At 46.0% G+C, this 17,246-nt stretch overlaps 1 protein-coding gene and 1 long non-coding RNA gene across 6 annotated transcripts in view; both read right to left on the bottom strand.

Moving 5' to 3' along the window:
* The window catches only part of thoc5 (THO complex 5), a 122,696-nt gene that overhangs the window by 60,205 nt on the left and 45,245 nt on the right, over window positions 1–17,246 (bottom strand). Inside the window, exons 1-3 of one of the 5 annotated variants that reach the window (XM_070533762.1) lie at window positions 14,033–14,140; window positions 3,752–3,901; window positions 2,273–2,383 (exon numbers count right to left, since the gene is read on the bottom strand). In XM_070533762.1, coding sequence (XP_070389863.1) covers window positions 2,273–2,383; window positions 3,752–3,892 — 252 coding nt within the window. In that variant the 5' untranslated portion in view covers window positions 3,893–3,901; window positions 14,033–14,140. Of the gene's footprint in view, window positions 1–2,272; window positions 2,384–3,751; window positions 3,902–5,945; window positions 6,178–13,740; window positions 13,948–14,032; window positions 14,141–17,246 lie in introns of those variants that run through there. The other 4 variants (XM_070533761.1, XM_070533758.1, XM_070533759.1 and 1 more) reach the window with 4 other exon arrangements.
* Window positions 7,410–8,982, bottom strand: LOC139055477 (uncharacterized). Its single transcript, XR_011511787.1, has 2 exons — window positions 8,912–8,982; window positions 7,410–7,516 (listed from the first exon to the last, which is right to left on the bottom strand). It is a non-coding gene; the product is annotated as an uncharacterized lncRNA (long non-coding RNA).

Raw genomic sequence — 17,246 nt, 5'->3', positions numbered from 1 at the left:
AGACATGATTGTTATCGCGCATTGTATGCTCTGCGCTTGTCTGCTCAAAATGGCCAGACCTGGTGAGGGGCCCTTTAAGGAGAACAGAGCTTTCGTAAAGGACAAAGTCAACCTTAGATTATAAAAATTTATTATGTTGCTTTAGAATGTAAAAGAAAACATGGTGAAATTTACCCAACTTTATCGTGGAAGAAGTCACTCACAGAAGAAGAGCTACCTTTGACGCTGCTCTGTTTGTGCTAGCCCTATCTTTCCCTTTTTTTTTCACTTTTTGTACTGACCTCTGAAACAAAGCAAGCAGAAGTACCCAGCGGAACATGACCTCTGAGACTCCCAGTGAAGCTAATTACGAGACCAAATACATTGAAAGTAAGTGGTATTGTGGAAAAACTGTAAGGCTCTCTCAGTTGCAATCTCTTCCTTGACTAGGTCATCTCATTTTGTAAAGAATCAATCAATCATTTGGCATGAAACAAACATTGTAAGATTTCCATAAATGCAATATAATAATCTATATTGATTTAGTTTTTGTCTTTAGCAAGTCTACTTAAGAGAGCCTTCAACTCTGCCGCATGATCAAGGCTTTCAAACAATCATCACAGTGTTAACAGAGCATGTATGACAACAACTGAGTAAGCCCCCTGTTACACTACCATGCCACTGTTCACAACCGCTCTGCCCTGTGTAGTTCCATGGTCATACAAGGGTCACGTGGTGTGTGCTAGCTTATCTTACAACTGCAGTCAAATCTGGTTAATTCAAACACACTTAATTTGAACATTCCGTTTATTCGAACTGGCACTGCGGTCCTGTTAAAGTTATGTGTATTCCAAAGAGCGAAAACGCCCGGTAATTCGAACATACTGCACTCTGACAATGCTCTCAGCAGCGCGCCAAATCACGCAGCGGCACTTCCAACCAACATTCCTCTGAACCCGCCAGAGAGGAAGAGCTTAGGAGAGACTTGTCAACATTGTGCGCAAAGAAAAAAAAAAGACAGCGGTGGAAATTTGTGAACAGGCGTGCATCACCGATTACTTCTGTTAGTGATGGTTTAGCGAGTTCTGCTAGCCCTGCGGGTCTGCCTTGTACCCCACAGAGTCCATGTATAAGACTTTTGAAATTTCAGATGCAAAAAACCTTTGCTGTCCGATTTTCCTAACTTTTTGCGCTAACCGCAGGTCTGAAACGGCATTATTCGAAGCCACCACCACCACCACCATTTCAAGTATCACGCCACTTTGAGCCGGCGCTCTCGCACGCAGATCCGCTGGCAGCCGTAGCCACTACGCGGCAACGCTAGGCCTAGCTACTTTGACATTCGATACCAAGCTTCTTGCTATTTGGTGTTGTGTTTTTCATTGAAACAATTCGCTTCTGTTAGCAATAGTGCCGACTCTGCCTATGTAATCCTTGCCAACGGCTTCGGAGCGCGAAAAGCACGGCGCGTTGCATAATGTAGGTTCCCGGAAGTGAACTTCACCCTAATACAATAGTCTTATGCGGAGAAGCATACCAAAAGTTCGAAGGGCCCATTGTCACGGGACATGGTGTGTTTCCCTAAATTATACACGTGTGCACCCGCCGTTTCCTATCCCAGTACAACCACAGATCCACCTAATAACTGACTATAATTTGTAAATACGTGGGAATAAATCTTGCACAACTTACCACTCACGTGTTAGCTCAGTGCACATGCACCACTGCAGGTAAGTCCTCTATTCTCTTGACTTGCTTTAATTCGAACTTCTTTTCATTCGAACAAATTTTTGGGCCACTTTGAGTTCGAATTATCTAGATTCAACTGTATTCAACAGTTTTAAGAAGCACTCTCTGAGAAGGAGTGACAGGTGCAAAAATTGTCATGCCTAACTGCGACTAAGCTACTCCGACAAGCAATCCAGACAAAACATGGGGCCCCAAGGCGGGAGATGGAAATTCAAGACGATGAGCAAAATGAGAACAAGGTAAAAGCAGGAGCCAACGTTTTGACAAGTGGACTTGTCTTTTTCATGGCTACATATGCATTTCTCGGCATAGTATACGAGGTAGGGTTCTTCTAAAAGGGTATATGTCGCCTTGAAAAAGACAAGTCCACTTGTCGAAACGTTGGCTCCCGCTTTTACCTTGTTCTCATTATGCTAATCTCACTAGCAATGACACTCTTTCTATGGCCAGCCAAACACACAATATGAAGTACCTCTCTAACAAAGATATTTAAATCCTGACATAGTTACCCCAGCTGTTCAGATCAAAGAGAGAAACACAGCACCTCATTGACAGCATCCTTTGCCACTTTGAGCCGATGCTTGTCCAGGCGGTTGATCTTCTTCAGTCCCAGGAAGAGCAAGGACGTCTCCACCCGGAGTTTTTCAATGTCAGCCTGATAAAAAAATACGAGTGCATGATGCCACTGAGTTAACAGAAAAACAGAACAAAGAGATCTCAAAGGCGATGCCAAGGCGCCCTCTATGGTTCACAATGCCCTGGATTCTGCATCATTTTCAGACAGCAGTAATGAAGATGTTGTTGTGAGTTTCGATATCAAAAATTCCTATTTTCGCTGTTTTTCCATGACGCATCTCCTTGAATTTCAAACACAAAACTTTGCACTTTCTGAAACTGAGTCCTTTACATGATAACAAATTTTGCTGCACCTGGCATTTAACTTACATTTAAAAGCAGCATAGTGAATCTACACTGATCAGTAATTAAGCAGTACCAAGCAAGCCCTGCCAAAGTAGTAGACATTCGCGGAAGCTGCAATGCATTTGTCCAGCTTGCCAAGCATACGGTAGGCTCAATTACAGTTCCACTGTTGTTCATATTTTCTCATTACTGTTCCTTTTGCACAAACAAATACTTTTTTTATTACTGCTCCTAAGCTAATTCAGCAAGTAAACAGCTTAGGAAGCTCTGTACAGTGGTGCCTCGCATAGAAAACTTAATTTGTTCTGTGAGAGGGTTTTTGTTCTGCAAGAAGTTCATTCTGTGGGACACATTTGCACATTGTTTCCCATAGGAAACCCATTAATATGTGCATGGACCTTAGTTGGTCATGCAAAAACAAAAATTACACATACATGTTAGAACTGATTTCTCAATTTATTTACCAAGGAAAGAGAAAGTTTGAGATCTAGAGAGAATGAATGAATGAATTCTGTGGTTTTACATGCCAAAATCACGATTTGATTATCAGGCCCGCCCATAGTGGGGGACTCTGGATTAATTCTAACTACCAGGGGATCAACAAGCCCCCAATGCATGGGACACCCCATGGGTGTTTTTGCATTTCGCCCCTATTGAAATGTGGCAGCTGCAACAGGGATAGATCCGGAGAGAAGTTGTGGAGGATGGAGAAGAGGAGACTATTTACAACAGTGTTTACACCCATCTCCACTTTAAGAAAGAGTTCTCAGTTCAATCTGGGTCAAGTCTCATTCAGCTAGATTAGGCAAAAGACAGTGCTGTGAAGAACTTTTATGTCCCTTTTCTGGTGTTTTTTTTTTCAAATATCCAGGAGCAAAGAACCGAGCCAAAATCACCTGGCTTTGTTTTTTTCTTCAGCACATTTCTGATGAGCAGACAAGAGAGAGAGAGAGAGGCTAGGCGAGGAAGAATGGTGGCCTAGGAAATGCGCAGGCGTGCCTATGCGCAGACACATCCTATTTGATCCAGAGAAACTGGGTTCCCTCTGTGAAATAATCACCGAGCGAGACACCACTGTAGTGTCAAAGTGTTGCACTCATACCACGGATCTCCGCTGCAGCTTCATTTCGAGGATCTTCCTCATGTTTGCCTGAATCTCGCTGCAGGTCCTCCGGAAGAGAGCCTCGTCATCCTGTGGGTCGCGTGTCTTTGCCTCTTCCTCCTCTATTTGGAAGTAGTCCATGTGGAGATTCTGCACAAAAAGAGGGGCCACAAGTGGCGTCAGTGGAAGTATTGTAGCAAACAGCAAATCCAGTTGCTGCAATTTCATTTCCATAGGTTGGCATACATACTCAGCTTTAGAATCATATTCACTACACATTGATTCCACAGATGTGGGATAGAGTGTGAGCAAGTGACGAAAGGCATGATTGGACATGGGCATGAAGCAGAATGAGTGCCAGAGAGTAGGTAGGCGGGAGTACAAAGATGAGTGCTGATTAATGAGCAGCGAGTGTGAGTTGGCATGGATATAAACAGGAGTACTGATCAGTGTGAGTTGACACGAATACAAGCATTAGTGGGTGCTTGTATGTGTGAATGGAAAAAAGGTAAGAACGTAAGTGGGGGCCAAAGGGTGCCAAGCACATCATCTGTGCTATATGTCTAGCCACTTCCTCTATCCATTGTGTCCGAATGTTTCTGCCCTATGTGTGTGACAGCACAACCCGCTGGATTTGCTGCACTAATAAGAACTGTAATGGCACTATATTTTTATTGGCTACACTGCGGGTGCTATGTAGCATCAACTCATAAAATAAAAAGGGATCTGTTTCACAGCAAACTAAAACTTTTGGTTCGTCTTTGGCGTGTACTCTATGTGAAACGTTTGCCCCTGCCAGTACAAATACGCTTCAGGCAAGCTCTGCGTATAAACAACTGTACTGGAGCAGAAGATTACAAGTTTACAAGTTACAAGACTAGCAAGTTCATGATAGGACTAAACATATGTGCACATAGCATTGGAAGCCAGTGGTCCACATCCGATACAAAAGCACCAACACGAAAGGTGCCCACTCTAGTGCAACTGAGTTGCGGGGCTCTTTTGGAACCTTGATATCTCTTCACGTCGGACATGCTGTCCACCTATGATACCGCTAGAGATGTACTGGTTAACAGTTCTATACTCTACGAAATCACTCAACAAAACAACAAATGGTACCTAATTATCTTCGCTGTAACCAATATATGCCTTCAACAACATCAATGCTTTAATAAAGCGAATAATTTTCTAATGAGTTCAGTCATTTGCTTTATTTGATAATCATTATCGATGGTTTTTGCAGTTTTTCCCTAATGTTTCGAGTATTATCACCATGATAGGTGTTTTAGATGACCAGATTGTCCTCGCGTTGAAAGCAGTCTATACTTGCGGACAACTTTCCGTGGCTAAGAAGAGAAAGCTACGGACGCGTGGCTTGTGCACATGCGTTACCGTGCCGAGTAGTCCGGCAGCGTTTGACAGTGATTTTGGTTCTTAGGAACAGACGCTGAATCGACGTAGCTTCCACGTGCGACGGTTTCGCTTCTCCCCAGGCACGGAAGGGAAAAGCCACAAAATAAGCAAACCTTTACACTCAGTGCTGTGTTCTATGTTATTTAACCATTGCTAATAAGATGTTAACGTTTTGTCTTCCCCAGCCTAAACGAACGTGAATTAAAACGCAGGACTCTTTTCAGAAGCACTCTCACTTGTGCGCGCTTTGCCTCCGTAGCTTTCCCTTCATAACCATAAAGTTATCCACGAGTACAGCCCTCATCACTATCGGACGTACGCTCTTGAAGTGATGTGGTGTAGCACGTAACGCCAAGGCAGGACCGAGCAATTTTCTCTGGTTCATCTGCGCATAACAACCAAAGTACGAGACAAGCTGCCCCGAACCGACACCCTTGCAGCATATTAGAGACAGAGAGCTAGCCTCAACATACGTCCCTACAGTACCTCAACTAGAGCACCACGCTATAGAATAGCCTCTAGGAGATGCAGCCGGAGAACGCGGTGATACATTGTAGGCTGTTGCTGAATGTTAGAAGCGGCGGGGTTCTCGATCTGGACATCATAGCTACCCTTTGCATTGATTGGACTTGTAACAGAAGCTTATCTGTAGTATAATACGAGAAGCGATTTCAGTGCGACACCTCTAACACCAGCATTACCGATTGCAAACGAAAGCGGCAACTTCATCGGTGACAGGAATACAGCAACCGTATACTTTGCTACGAGACACCGAACTCACCGGCCCCGAGCTGGAGTTGGAGACATCGTTAGCGGTCTTTGACCGCTTCACCTTCTTGTCCCGGCTCATGATTGGCACCGATCGAGCAGCTATGCACAAGTCATACGTGCGAGCTGTCAGCACATTTCGCGAAATGTCAGCGAGTATAATCAAATTTCTCAAAATCAACACGGCTCACACAAATACTACATGCGCGACGCCATGAAAACGTGATGTCGATCACTTAAGCGCTGTCTGAGAGCGCGGCAGGCGCGGGCAGCGTGTCCTCAACAGGAGGCGCTGATTGAAATAAAGTCGCGGCGCGAGTCATATAATAGGGGGCGAGGAGACGCCGAATGTCTCAGCAGTCTCAGCAGTCTCAGTGTGAACGGGGCATTACGCTCTGTCGGAAGCGCCTCCCTTGCATAGTATGAGGGATCACGCGGCGCGCTCGTCATAGGTTAAATTCGCTTACGGCGCTCAATAAAAACACCACGCGGCAGCCCTTCTGGACATATATGTAAGTACTCTCAAAACGAGGGAAATTTTTTACTGTCGATATAATTATCTTGGGCAAACTGAAAGCACAGAATCGTTTACAGACGATATCTCTTTACCGAATACGTACAGTGAACGCCACTACGCGCGGTCGCCGCGATGGAGCCTCCCGAACCGGCTTCTTGCGTGAAAGATAGGCAAACGCTGAAAGTAAACTATGTGAAATATGTTCTGGTAGTGGGTTGTCTGTGTAAACAAATGGGACATAACAGAATGAAGCCTCATTGCAGCGATCGCACGGGTTCGCAGCGCCTGACTGCGCGTTTGCATGCATGTTTGCGCACAATGTTTTGCTTTCGCTGTGAGTGCGTTTTCGCACCGTGCCGTGAGCTTTAGGCCGCAGAATATGAGAATTTGACAGTACACTAGCAACCAAGGTGAAAATAATTTCCATTCCCAGCTGGATTATGAAACCGGAAATGTTTCCCAGCTGGGAAAATTCCAGCTGGAAGCGATGCAATTTCCAGCTGGAAAGAATTTTATTCCCAGCTGGAAAGCATGCAGATTCCAGCTGGAAACCATATGATTTCCAGCTGGAAACCACATAATTTCCAGCTGGAAAGCGTGCAGATTCCATCTGGAAACCACATAATTTCCAGCTAGAATCTGCTGTATTCCCAGCTGCGACCAGTAGACATTCCAGCTGGAAATGGAAGAATCTACCAGCTGGAAGGCTCAGTGGTTCCAGCTGGAGCCAGAAAATGTTCCTACTACATTTCCAGCTTTAAACGATTCACCAGCCGCTTTGGTGTTGAGTCATGCCCAAGTGAAATCCCAGGGTGTAAGTTCGCATCAAGGAGGATACAAACTGGCCAGAGCTCGCATGGATCTTAGCTCGCTGTCGCAAGTCACAGTTAGTTGCTAATGTGATTGGCCGCAGGACCAGCCGGTCCAGTGAAAATACACACAGCCAACGCAGCACAGTGCTGAAACTTTAAATCATTTATTTGAACACCTGCAGCAAGGATCGCGGAAGCATATCTTGCATCTCCCTCAAGATGTGGAATACACTTGCGCATCTCCTTGTACACCATCTGAAAGACATATTCAAACACAGTGAGTGAAACTTAAAACAATCATGACTTTAATCCACTCAGTTCTAGTAAACAGTGACCTTTACCAAAATCAGATGGATTGTATCAACAGCTTTTGGACAGTACGATAGTGTACCTTCATCACAGCCCCTTCTACAGTTACAGTGGCGCAAGGCCTCAACCTGAGCTCTCGCAAGGCTCTCAACTTGAGCTGCAGAAGCGATGCAGTGATTGTTAAATTGCTTAGCACCGTTGACTGTAGCTTTAGTCTAAATGGAGTTCAAATGAGCTCGCTTGTATTTTGAACTAGGCGTGTGATGTAACTCAACAGCCTCCCAAGAAGCATTTATCTTCTGAATAACGCAGGTGCTTGAGGGCCCGTCTTTTTATGTTATCGTCGTTTTTCACCAATTTAAATGCCTGTTTGCAAACACACACTTGCAGAGAAAGCACGCCATAATTGTGCTTATATTGTGTTGCGCAGATTGACACATACACACTAGTATTTCATAGGTGTATGCGCAACATTGGGCACAAACATTGCATGGCACTATTTCTAATTGGACTATTGGAGACAAAAGGGGCTTACGCAAACTGGCAAGCACTTCGCATATACAGGATGATAATTTTTAGTTTTTATACAATTTTTAAAAATCGCCTGTTGAAGATACCATAATTATAGTCCTTGAGCTGGACCCTTCAGAGAGGTGGAGATTACTTGCACAAAAAATCGAAACACATATTCAACTAATTGTAAAAAATCAAACAACTTCCTAATTTATTACATTACGGCACATATAGCAATCTACGAATTGTAGCCGATGAGATTGCCAGGCGTATCCACTTGGACTTAACTTCCAGAATGACACCAGTTGAAAATATGCGTCATCAAATTCGCCGTAAATGTGCACTGTTGATTTACTTACTTTTTTTATCAAAACACTCTTTTATGCATTGGAGCACAAAAGTAATTGGAACGCCTATTTATTTCGTCTCACACTTTGGAAAATAATATCTCGAAACTGGCGCAATTCTGGAAATTCATTTAAAGTGGATGCATTTTGCAAACTCACAGGCTACAACTCATTAATTGCAATGTATACAGCAAGGTAATCAGTTAAGAAGTTAATTTGTTAATTTTTGATAATTAGTTGAAGATTCGTTGCGATTTGGCGTGCTAATAATCGTGTACCTCTTCGAATAATTCAGCTCAGCGACATTAATTATGCTATCTGCCACAGGTGAATTCTACAAATTCCGTAAAACAAAGATGATCACCTTGCATACGAACATCACGTACAGCATGGACCTATGATATCATGCTCGAGCGTGCCAACATTCAGGATAAAAATGAAGATTAATTACATTCAAAACATAAACAAGTGCAATATTTACCTCGATATGGTAGAATCGGGGCTGGAGAAAACGGTGCTGTTCGATCCGCACTGGTGAATCCACAACACCACAACTTACAGCAATAAAAACCGTTGACACCCGCTTGCCTGTACTTGTAACGTCGTCCAGAGAAGAAACTGTTTAAAAAGAATTACTTCATGTGCAAGATCATGCAGGTTCCTCATAAAAACTTGTTCATCAATCACTAACCCACACCCGAGAGTCTCAGGTTGTTTTACTGCCCGGCTATGTGCCGCCATGTGCTGTACGAAACTGGGGCACTGTGGCGTCGTCATATTTTATATATTCGGTCTGCATCTGTAATGCTGCTGTTTGCTTCGAATAAAAATCCGAGCTTCTCTGCGAACTACTAATATTGCAATACCAGCCTATTATTTTATTATTAGTGTCAAAAGAGCACATCAAGACAAGATACGAGACTAAAGCTACTAAGCATTCAACAAAAATGGCGGCGATTGTAGCGGCGTTGTGCAGGAAGGAAAAAGGAGCAGCGGTCACCGCAGCCTGATAACTGCTGAAGGTGCCATATGTTAGGGCTCTTTTTTTGGTACACTAGCCATTTGTGCAACGGCTCATCATGACCAATCGGGCAAGCTCCTCGCTAGACGACGTCGACAGTGTAGCAAGATAACAGTGTCGATCAGGAGCGCGTCGCTTTTCTCCTACAAGTAAGGTTCAATAAAAGTGGCGGTTTTCCTGGTGATATGTTTCTTTTTTTTGGCAACTCGATCACACAGGGCACTTTCGATTGCAATCGATCCCGATCAGGCCCGATTGCGATCAAAGGTACCCTGAGGGATGAGCATTTCCATGCAGTTCATGCAATTATAATTACAATTGCTGTCACAACACAAACGAAGAAAAACAAAACTTTTGCCGCTGCAAGAGTAAAGCTTTCGTTCCGATACAAACACCACCTAGGACTAAATATGGGCATGTTGCAGATATAAAAAAATGTCTTGATGCAAGTGGGAACCATCCGGCTATTCTACGCCTGCCACTTTCCAGTCGGTAGATTCTACTTCCAGCTGGAAAATGCTCTACCCAGTTGTTTCCAGCTGGAAGCGCTGTTTCCAGCTGAAAAATGCTGTATCCAGTTGTTTCTAGCTGGAGCTGGAAAACTTCCAGCTGGAAGTGCTGCTTCCAGCTGGAAGACCAGCTGAAGTGGATTCCACTTCCAGCTGGAAAGTGCCATTTCCAGCTATTTCCAGCTGGCTCTGGAAAATTTCCAGCTGGAAGGGCTAATTCCAGTTGGAAACCTGGCTGGAAATACCATTTCCAGCTGGAAATTCAGAGCCCATTTTCATGTGGGAATCATTGTTGCGTGGACGCTATCACAACTGTTCAAAAATAATTTCGTTATAGAGACTTCGACGCCTACGGCAACTGTGATGTGCCGTCGCGGCGATTCAATCTTTTTTTTTTGTCTTCTAAATTCTTGGACATTTCAGTATTATTTCTCAAGTTGCGTCGCACTGTATGTTTATCGGTCTTCTCAGCGTGCGATTTCCCTCTGCTTCTTTTTTGTAATCCAGTGCATTAATTCATAACACAAACATGACCATATAACGTAAATAACTCTTTTAAACCATTTTTGGTCGGTGTCCAGACCTCTTCCTTTTAAGTATGACTATATGACATGCCTTTCTTTAATGTGCGTCTTACCGCTCCCTCTCCGTTCCAGTGAACTTGCCAGTATCTAGCATCAACAAGTTCATAGACCAAACCGCCCTGACATTAGCCAGGCAGCGGGCGCGGGCGAGCGTCTCAGTGCACGTTTTCTGCTACTCACCGAACATCGCGCAGTCCCGGCGCCGTAGCAGAAATGTTCATCGCGTCTCTGTGCTTGCTGCATACCCGAGTTGTAGCCAATAGCTGTCTGCCGGTTCTAAGTTTCGGCAGCCAAGCTTCATGCAGCTTCTTGCCCTGCGGCTACGTGTGAATAAGGCTGACACCGAGCTCCGTTGCGTACGTCCAGCACTGCGGTACCGAGCAGTAGCCTACCATGCTGCACGCCTCCAAAGGCAGCCACTACCTATTATAGTACTTTCAAATGTTGTCAAGCAGACATCCAAGGCGGTAAAGCCTCACCACTTAATCAGAACCGTGGCGCAGGTAGGACTTTAAACTTTCGTTTTCAGCTCGCTTCCGAAGCGGCCGCTGTGTCGACGTGATCCCTCATGCCACGTCACGCCGACGGTGGCGCCAGTTTTTCCATAGTGGAGCTCGCCCCCAAGGCACCCTGTCACTCCGACCATCTGGCGCCGCGAGTGCAATGGCCACTTGCTCGGCCACCTCTCCAAACTCTCCGCTAGTTGCTTGGCAGTCGACCCCAAGCGAGAGCTATCAGAGTAGCGTGCGTTGCGAGCATTCTATCGCAGCGACGAACGTGTCTGGTACTCCGGTAACCACAGGCGAGCTGGGCGTTTCGACAGATGACTGGAGGCATAAACTCAAGATGGTGAAGGAACTTTAGCGTAGACGTACGTGAGAGGCCTGATCCATAGAGGTAATATACTGACTCTAGAGGACAAGCTAATCATAGGGCCCATGTATTGAAATCGGGAACCGCAAGAGCACCGCCATGTTATTACGCGCTGAGGTTGCCAGCTCCTGTGACGCTTGCTAGACTTGGCGACAGTAGTTAGTTTTAATCTGGCAACCGATAACTTCTAGCCACGATGGAAGAATACTTCCTTCTAGCAGTTGGCCGCGTAGCCCACGTAGCGGCGTCCCACTTGTAGTGTAGTGATGTTATGTGCGTGCAGCCGTGCGTTTGTGCTTTACTAGTTGGTTCTTTATTCTATGTTGCGGGATGGTGTGGTCGATGTTGGTCATGCAGGTGGCAGTTATGCAACCGAAGGAAGATCCTGTTGAAGCTTCCGGTGGAATTCGGTTTTCAGCGGTCACACCTGTTGCAGGAGTGTCACTCGACGAGGTTACGAGTTAGGAGCTCGAAGCTGAGGTCAGATTCCTCGTTCATCATCATCATCAGCCTGGTTACGCCCACTGCAGGGTAAAGGCCTCTCGCATACTTCTCCAACTACCCCGGTCATGTACTTATTGTGGCCATGTTGTCCCTGCAAACTTCTTAATCTCATCTTCCCACCTAACTTTCTGCCGCCCCCTGCTGCGCTTCCCTTCCCTTGGAATCCAGTTCGTAACCCTTAATGACCATCGGTTATCTTCCCTCCTCATTACATGTCCTGCCCATGCCCATTTCTTTTTCTTGATTTCAACTAAGATGTCATTAACTCGCGTTTGTTCCCTCACCCAATCTGCTCTTTTCTTATCCCTTAACGTTACACCTATCATACTTCTTTCCACAGCTTGTTGCGTCGTCCTCAATTTAAGTAGAACCCTCTTAGTAAGCCTCCAGGTTTCTGCTCCGTACGTGAGTACTGGTAAGACGCAGCTGTACACTTTCCTCTTGAGAGATAATGGCAACCTGCTGTTCATGATTTGAGAATGCCTGCCAAACGTACCCCAGCCCATTCTTATTCTTCTGATTATTTCCTTCTCATGATCCGAATCCGCGGTCACTACCTGTCCTAAGTAGATGTATTCCTTTACCACTTCCAGTGCCTCGCTACCTATCGTAAACTGCTGTCCTCTTCTGAGACTGTTAAACATTACTTTAGTTTTCTGCAGATTAATTTTTAGACCCACCCTTCTGCTTTGCCTCTCCAGGTCAGTGAGCATGCATTGCAATTGGTCCCCCGAGTTACTAAGAAAGACAATATCATCAGCGAATCGAAAGTTAATAAGGTATTCTCCATTAACTCTTATCCCCAATTCTTCCCAACAAGGTCTCTGAATACCTCCTGTAAACACGCTGGGAATAGCATTGGAGAGATCGTATCTCCCTGCCTGACGACTTTCTTTATTGGGATTTTGTTGCTTTCTTTATGGAGGACTACGGTGGGTGTGGAGCCGCTATAGATATCTTTCAGTATTTTTACATACGGCTCGTCTACACCCTGATTCCGTAATGCCTGCATGACTGCTGAGGTTTCGACTGAATCAAACGCTTTCTCGTAATCAATGAACGCTATAGACCTTTTCATCGGGCGAGGAGGATAGGGCGCGCGGAGAGCCTTTCCTCCTCTCCGACTTCGGCGATCCGGCGCGGCGCTGCTTGAAAGTATTGCTGTCGCGTGCTGCGGAACGATTTCGAGAAGTTTTAGATCGTACTTTGTGAAATTTACGCCGTGTCCGTTCATTTAAGGTCGTCAGGGCAGCCTTTTGGTGCATCGGTAACTACAGTAGGCGGAAATATCTCTTGGGGGCGCAAAAATGTGACGCGCTTTATCAGCCGCGGTGTGTGTATGTGTTGTGAACTATTTTGCTTATATCGGTATTATTTCAATAAAGAAAACCGGTGTCTCTGTATTAGCAGCATGAAATGGTAAATCTGCTCACTATCTGATCGCTTGGCGTAGGGAGTAAAGCATAAGAGTGCATGCTCGTGCACAGCCAACCTAAGACAACCACGAAACATCTAAGCGGCAGGCGCTATCAAATATTTGTGATGCAACGGCATTGTTCTCGCGCATTTCAAGCCTAGTAGGCTCCAAATTACCATGTGCCTACGCTAGCCTTCCTGCATGAGGCCGATGGTGCAGCTCAAACCTGCGATGTTGGTGAACCAGTACGATACATATGTAAGTTGCGCGCTTCGGCATTGCCTTTTTGGCCTGTATACAGCCATAATATATGAGAGGGATCGCATAAAAAGAATGCGATGCCTATTTTTGAGGACAAAATTTCCGGGGGGCACAACACCGCTGCAGGAATGGCGCACTCACCCTTAATAATGTTTCAGGTGGCCATGCTGACGATTGTGGTCGTGGCTGCGTGCCCGGCAGCTTCAATGACTGCTACTGCATGCACTGCGGATGCATCAACAAGCTGGCCTCCCCCGGATCTTTTCGACTATTGGACGCCACCAGTGCTCTTTGGCTGGACTTCCCACGTTAGCTGGCAACCTGTATCTACATCTAACGCTTCCGCTATCAATGGTGGCCTCAGTCTACATAAGGATTCCTCGGCAAGCACTTCACTGGGGCACAACACCGCTGCAGGAATGGGCGCACTCACCCTTAATAATGTTTCAGGTGGCCGTGCTGACGATTGTGCACGTGGCTGTGTGCCCGGCAGCTTCAATGACTGCTACTGCATGCACTGCGGATGCATCAACAAGCTGACCTCCCCCGTGTGGCCATATCACGCTGTCATTCTGATAGCGCCCAGACTGTTAACACGTGACGTTTACGTCACCCATTTCCAAGTGTACATATATCGCTCCGGGTCGATGCGCCGCACTTCCTGCAATTCTTTCCTCTCGCTGGACAATTTCCACCACGATGCATCTGGTAGCCACACCTACTGCACAGCTTCCTTTCTGTCGCAACCGAGTTCACTATCGTAGTGTGCGCTCTGCCCGTTGCTGCGCTTATCTCTTGGAAGTGCTGCTTTCCTTGCTCTTCAATGCGGCAAATTTCTACCGTTTTTTGGTAAGAAGGGTTTTCCGCTAACAGTTTCTGCTGCAAACGCTTGTCTCTTGACGCTTGTCTACTTGGGACACATCCTCACTACGCAAGGCCTGCGCATCGACCCGGAGCGATATATGTACACTTGGCAATGGGTGACGTAGACGTCACGTGTTAACAGTCTGGGCGCTATCAGAATGACAGCGTGATATGGCCACACCCCGGATCTTTTCGACTATTGGACGCAACCAGTGCTTTTTGGTCGGACTTCCCACGTTAGCTGGCAACCTGTATCTACACCTACCGCTTCCGCTATCAGTCGTGGCCTCAGTCTACATAAGGATTCCTCGGCAAGCACTTCACTGGGGCACAACACTGCTGCAGGAATGGCGCACTCACCCTTAATAATGTTTCAGGCTAGATACCTTGATTGTTTTTCCGTTCGGAGTAGCAACCGTTGCCTATTCGTGGTGTTGTGCCCCACTGAGCTATCTAAGTTGTGTAAGCGTTGTAGCAGCTGTGTAGCAATGTGTGTTAAAATAATGGCTCTGCTTCTATCTGGCGATGTCGAGACAAATCCAGGACCTTCTACTGAAGAATTGTTAACTACTGTTTTGGAAACCGTAACAAGGATTGAAAGCGGGCAGGCATATATGCGTAGTGATTTACCTGCACTTAAGCACTGGCAAGCATCTGTCAACGAGGAACTGCATCAACTATCTTCAAGAATACGTGTTCTTGAGGTTGAGACGTCATCGTTGAAAAAAAAAAAACCAAAGTGCATTGCCACTCCGCTCGCCTGAAGCTATTATTTCAATATCTGAGCAAATTAAGACTATTGAATCAAGATGCGGTGATACGGAAAATCGGCTAAGGCGATGTAATCTTCTCTTCCTTGGCATCCCCGACGATTCCAATGAAACATGGTCAGCGTGAGAAGGCAGGGTCGCTCAATAGAGCTTGGCGTTACAATCGAATTTTCGCAAGTCGACCGTGCGCATCGTCTTGGCAAATATCAATTGGGTAAATGTAGACCGATTATTACTAAATTCACCTTCTTCAAGGATAAGCAAAGAGTAACAGAAAAATGTTATAAATTCAAAAATACAAACTTTGCTGTGCGCGAAGACTTTTCATTGCGAATACGAGTAGCCAGGAGAAAGTGAATAGAATTTGTGAAGTCCAAAAATGTGCCGTTCAACCAAGCCGTCGATATACTGCGCGTAGAGAATACCGTATTCACTTACAGCGCTGACACGGACAGTGTTATTCAATCATCTAGATAGCAGTTTCAAAGGCCGGCAGTCTCATCTGATTGTTATCCACCTCGGAATACAAGTGTCCATAATGATGTAGCGCAGATTTCGATATCTTTCACGAATATGCGCAGTTTACTCCCAAAACGTGTCGAAGTTTGCTCGCATCTAGAAGACAGCAACTGTCATATTCTACTAGTCACAGAAACATGGCTCCACTCCGATATCACTGATGACGAAGTCTTACAACCATCAGTTGACTACAGCATCTATCGTAAAGACAGGGACGGAAGAAGGGGCGGCGGGGTATAGATAGCCGTAAAAAAAAAAGACATTACTGCCTTTCCACTTGAAATTTCAAGCCCACTTGAAATAACCTGGTTCTGCATTCCATCTTCGCATTCAAAGAACGTATTTGGAATATGTTATCGACCACAAGAGGGAGGAAGAAGAAGAAGAAACGAAAGCGTGCGTCAATATCTGCTTCTCCTGCTTCTCTACATGATTAAGGTCGAGAACTTGCTTCAATCGTGAAGATGTCGGCACCATTCGACGGCTAAAGTTGCAAGGATTCCGCCGATACCAAGTTTTCAACGGTGGGTGGACATTTTCCCAATCGCTCGAGGACCTTTCTGTGCGACCTCTGCCCGGCAGAGGCTTGGTGGGCGAGCTCAGCGCGGTTCCGCGCGCTCAAGCCACGATGTCTACAGCTATGCAAATCACCGTTGACGGTGAGGATATCTCTCCCGACGAAGTCAATGAAAGCGCTGGGTGGACCACGGCATTACACAAGCGAAAACCCATCATCCAGGACCCGCTCGGGCAGGGCGGCCGAGTCACCGACATGCGACGTGGCGGGAATAAAAGCCAGGCTACGGCGAGTGTCAAGACACGGCTAACGACTGCTTCGAGATTGCCTCGCCTACCGAAAGAGCATGTTCGAATCATAATCCGTCCCCGTGGAGGACTGGACATCAAGAAGATGGGCCACTTCAGAGTTGCCCAAGCCCTCACTACCGCTGCTAGACTTACGGAGGCGGATACGGCGGAGGATATTATCTGTCCGAACGTGGTGCAAAACATATTGGTGGCAAGCACGCCATCAAAACGCAACGCCATGGCCTACGCCGATGTGAAAGCTTTACTCATTGGACAAGCAAGCTACGAAGTTAGTACATATATCGCAGCCCCCGAAAACTCATGCAAGGGAGTTATTCGGGACATTGATCCCACCATCGATCGAGAGGAGCTCAAACGCCTTATCATTCAACCCAAGAACCCAAGCGCCCTCGAGGTGAGACGAATCAAGAACACAAGCACTGTAGTCATCCTGTTTGATGGACTCAAAGTCCCGGACTACGTAAAATGCGGTCCCAGTTTAATCAAATGCTCACTCTATCGCAGACAAACTGACGTTTGCTATGCATGTGGAAAGCTTGGCCATAGAGCTGACGTTTGCCCAGCCCCTGAAAATGCCATCTGCCGCGGCTGTGGTGCGAGCAACCCGGACGATAAGCACGAATGTACACCGAAGTGCACCCTTTGCGGAGGCCCTCATCTCACGGC

The sequence above is a fragment of the Dermacentor albipictus genome, chromosome 2, assembly GCF_038994185.2.
Source record: "Dermacentor albipictus isolate Rhodes 1998 colony chromosome 2, USDA_Dalb.pri_finalv2, whole genome shotgun sequence".
In the NCBI taxonomy this organism is placed as follows: Eukaryota; Metazoa; Arthropoda; class Arachnida; order Ixodida; family Ixodidae; genus Dermacentor; species Dermacentor albipictus.
Note: the sequence above shows the minus strand (reverse complement) of the source record. Positions and strands in the feature narration are given on the sequence as shown.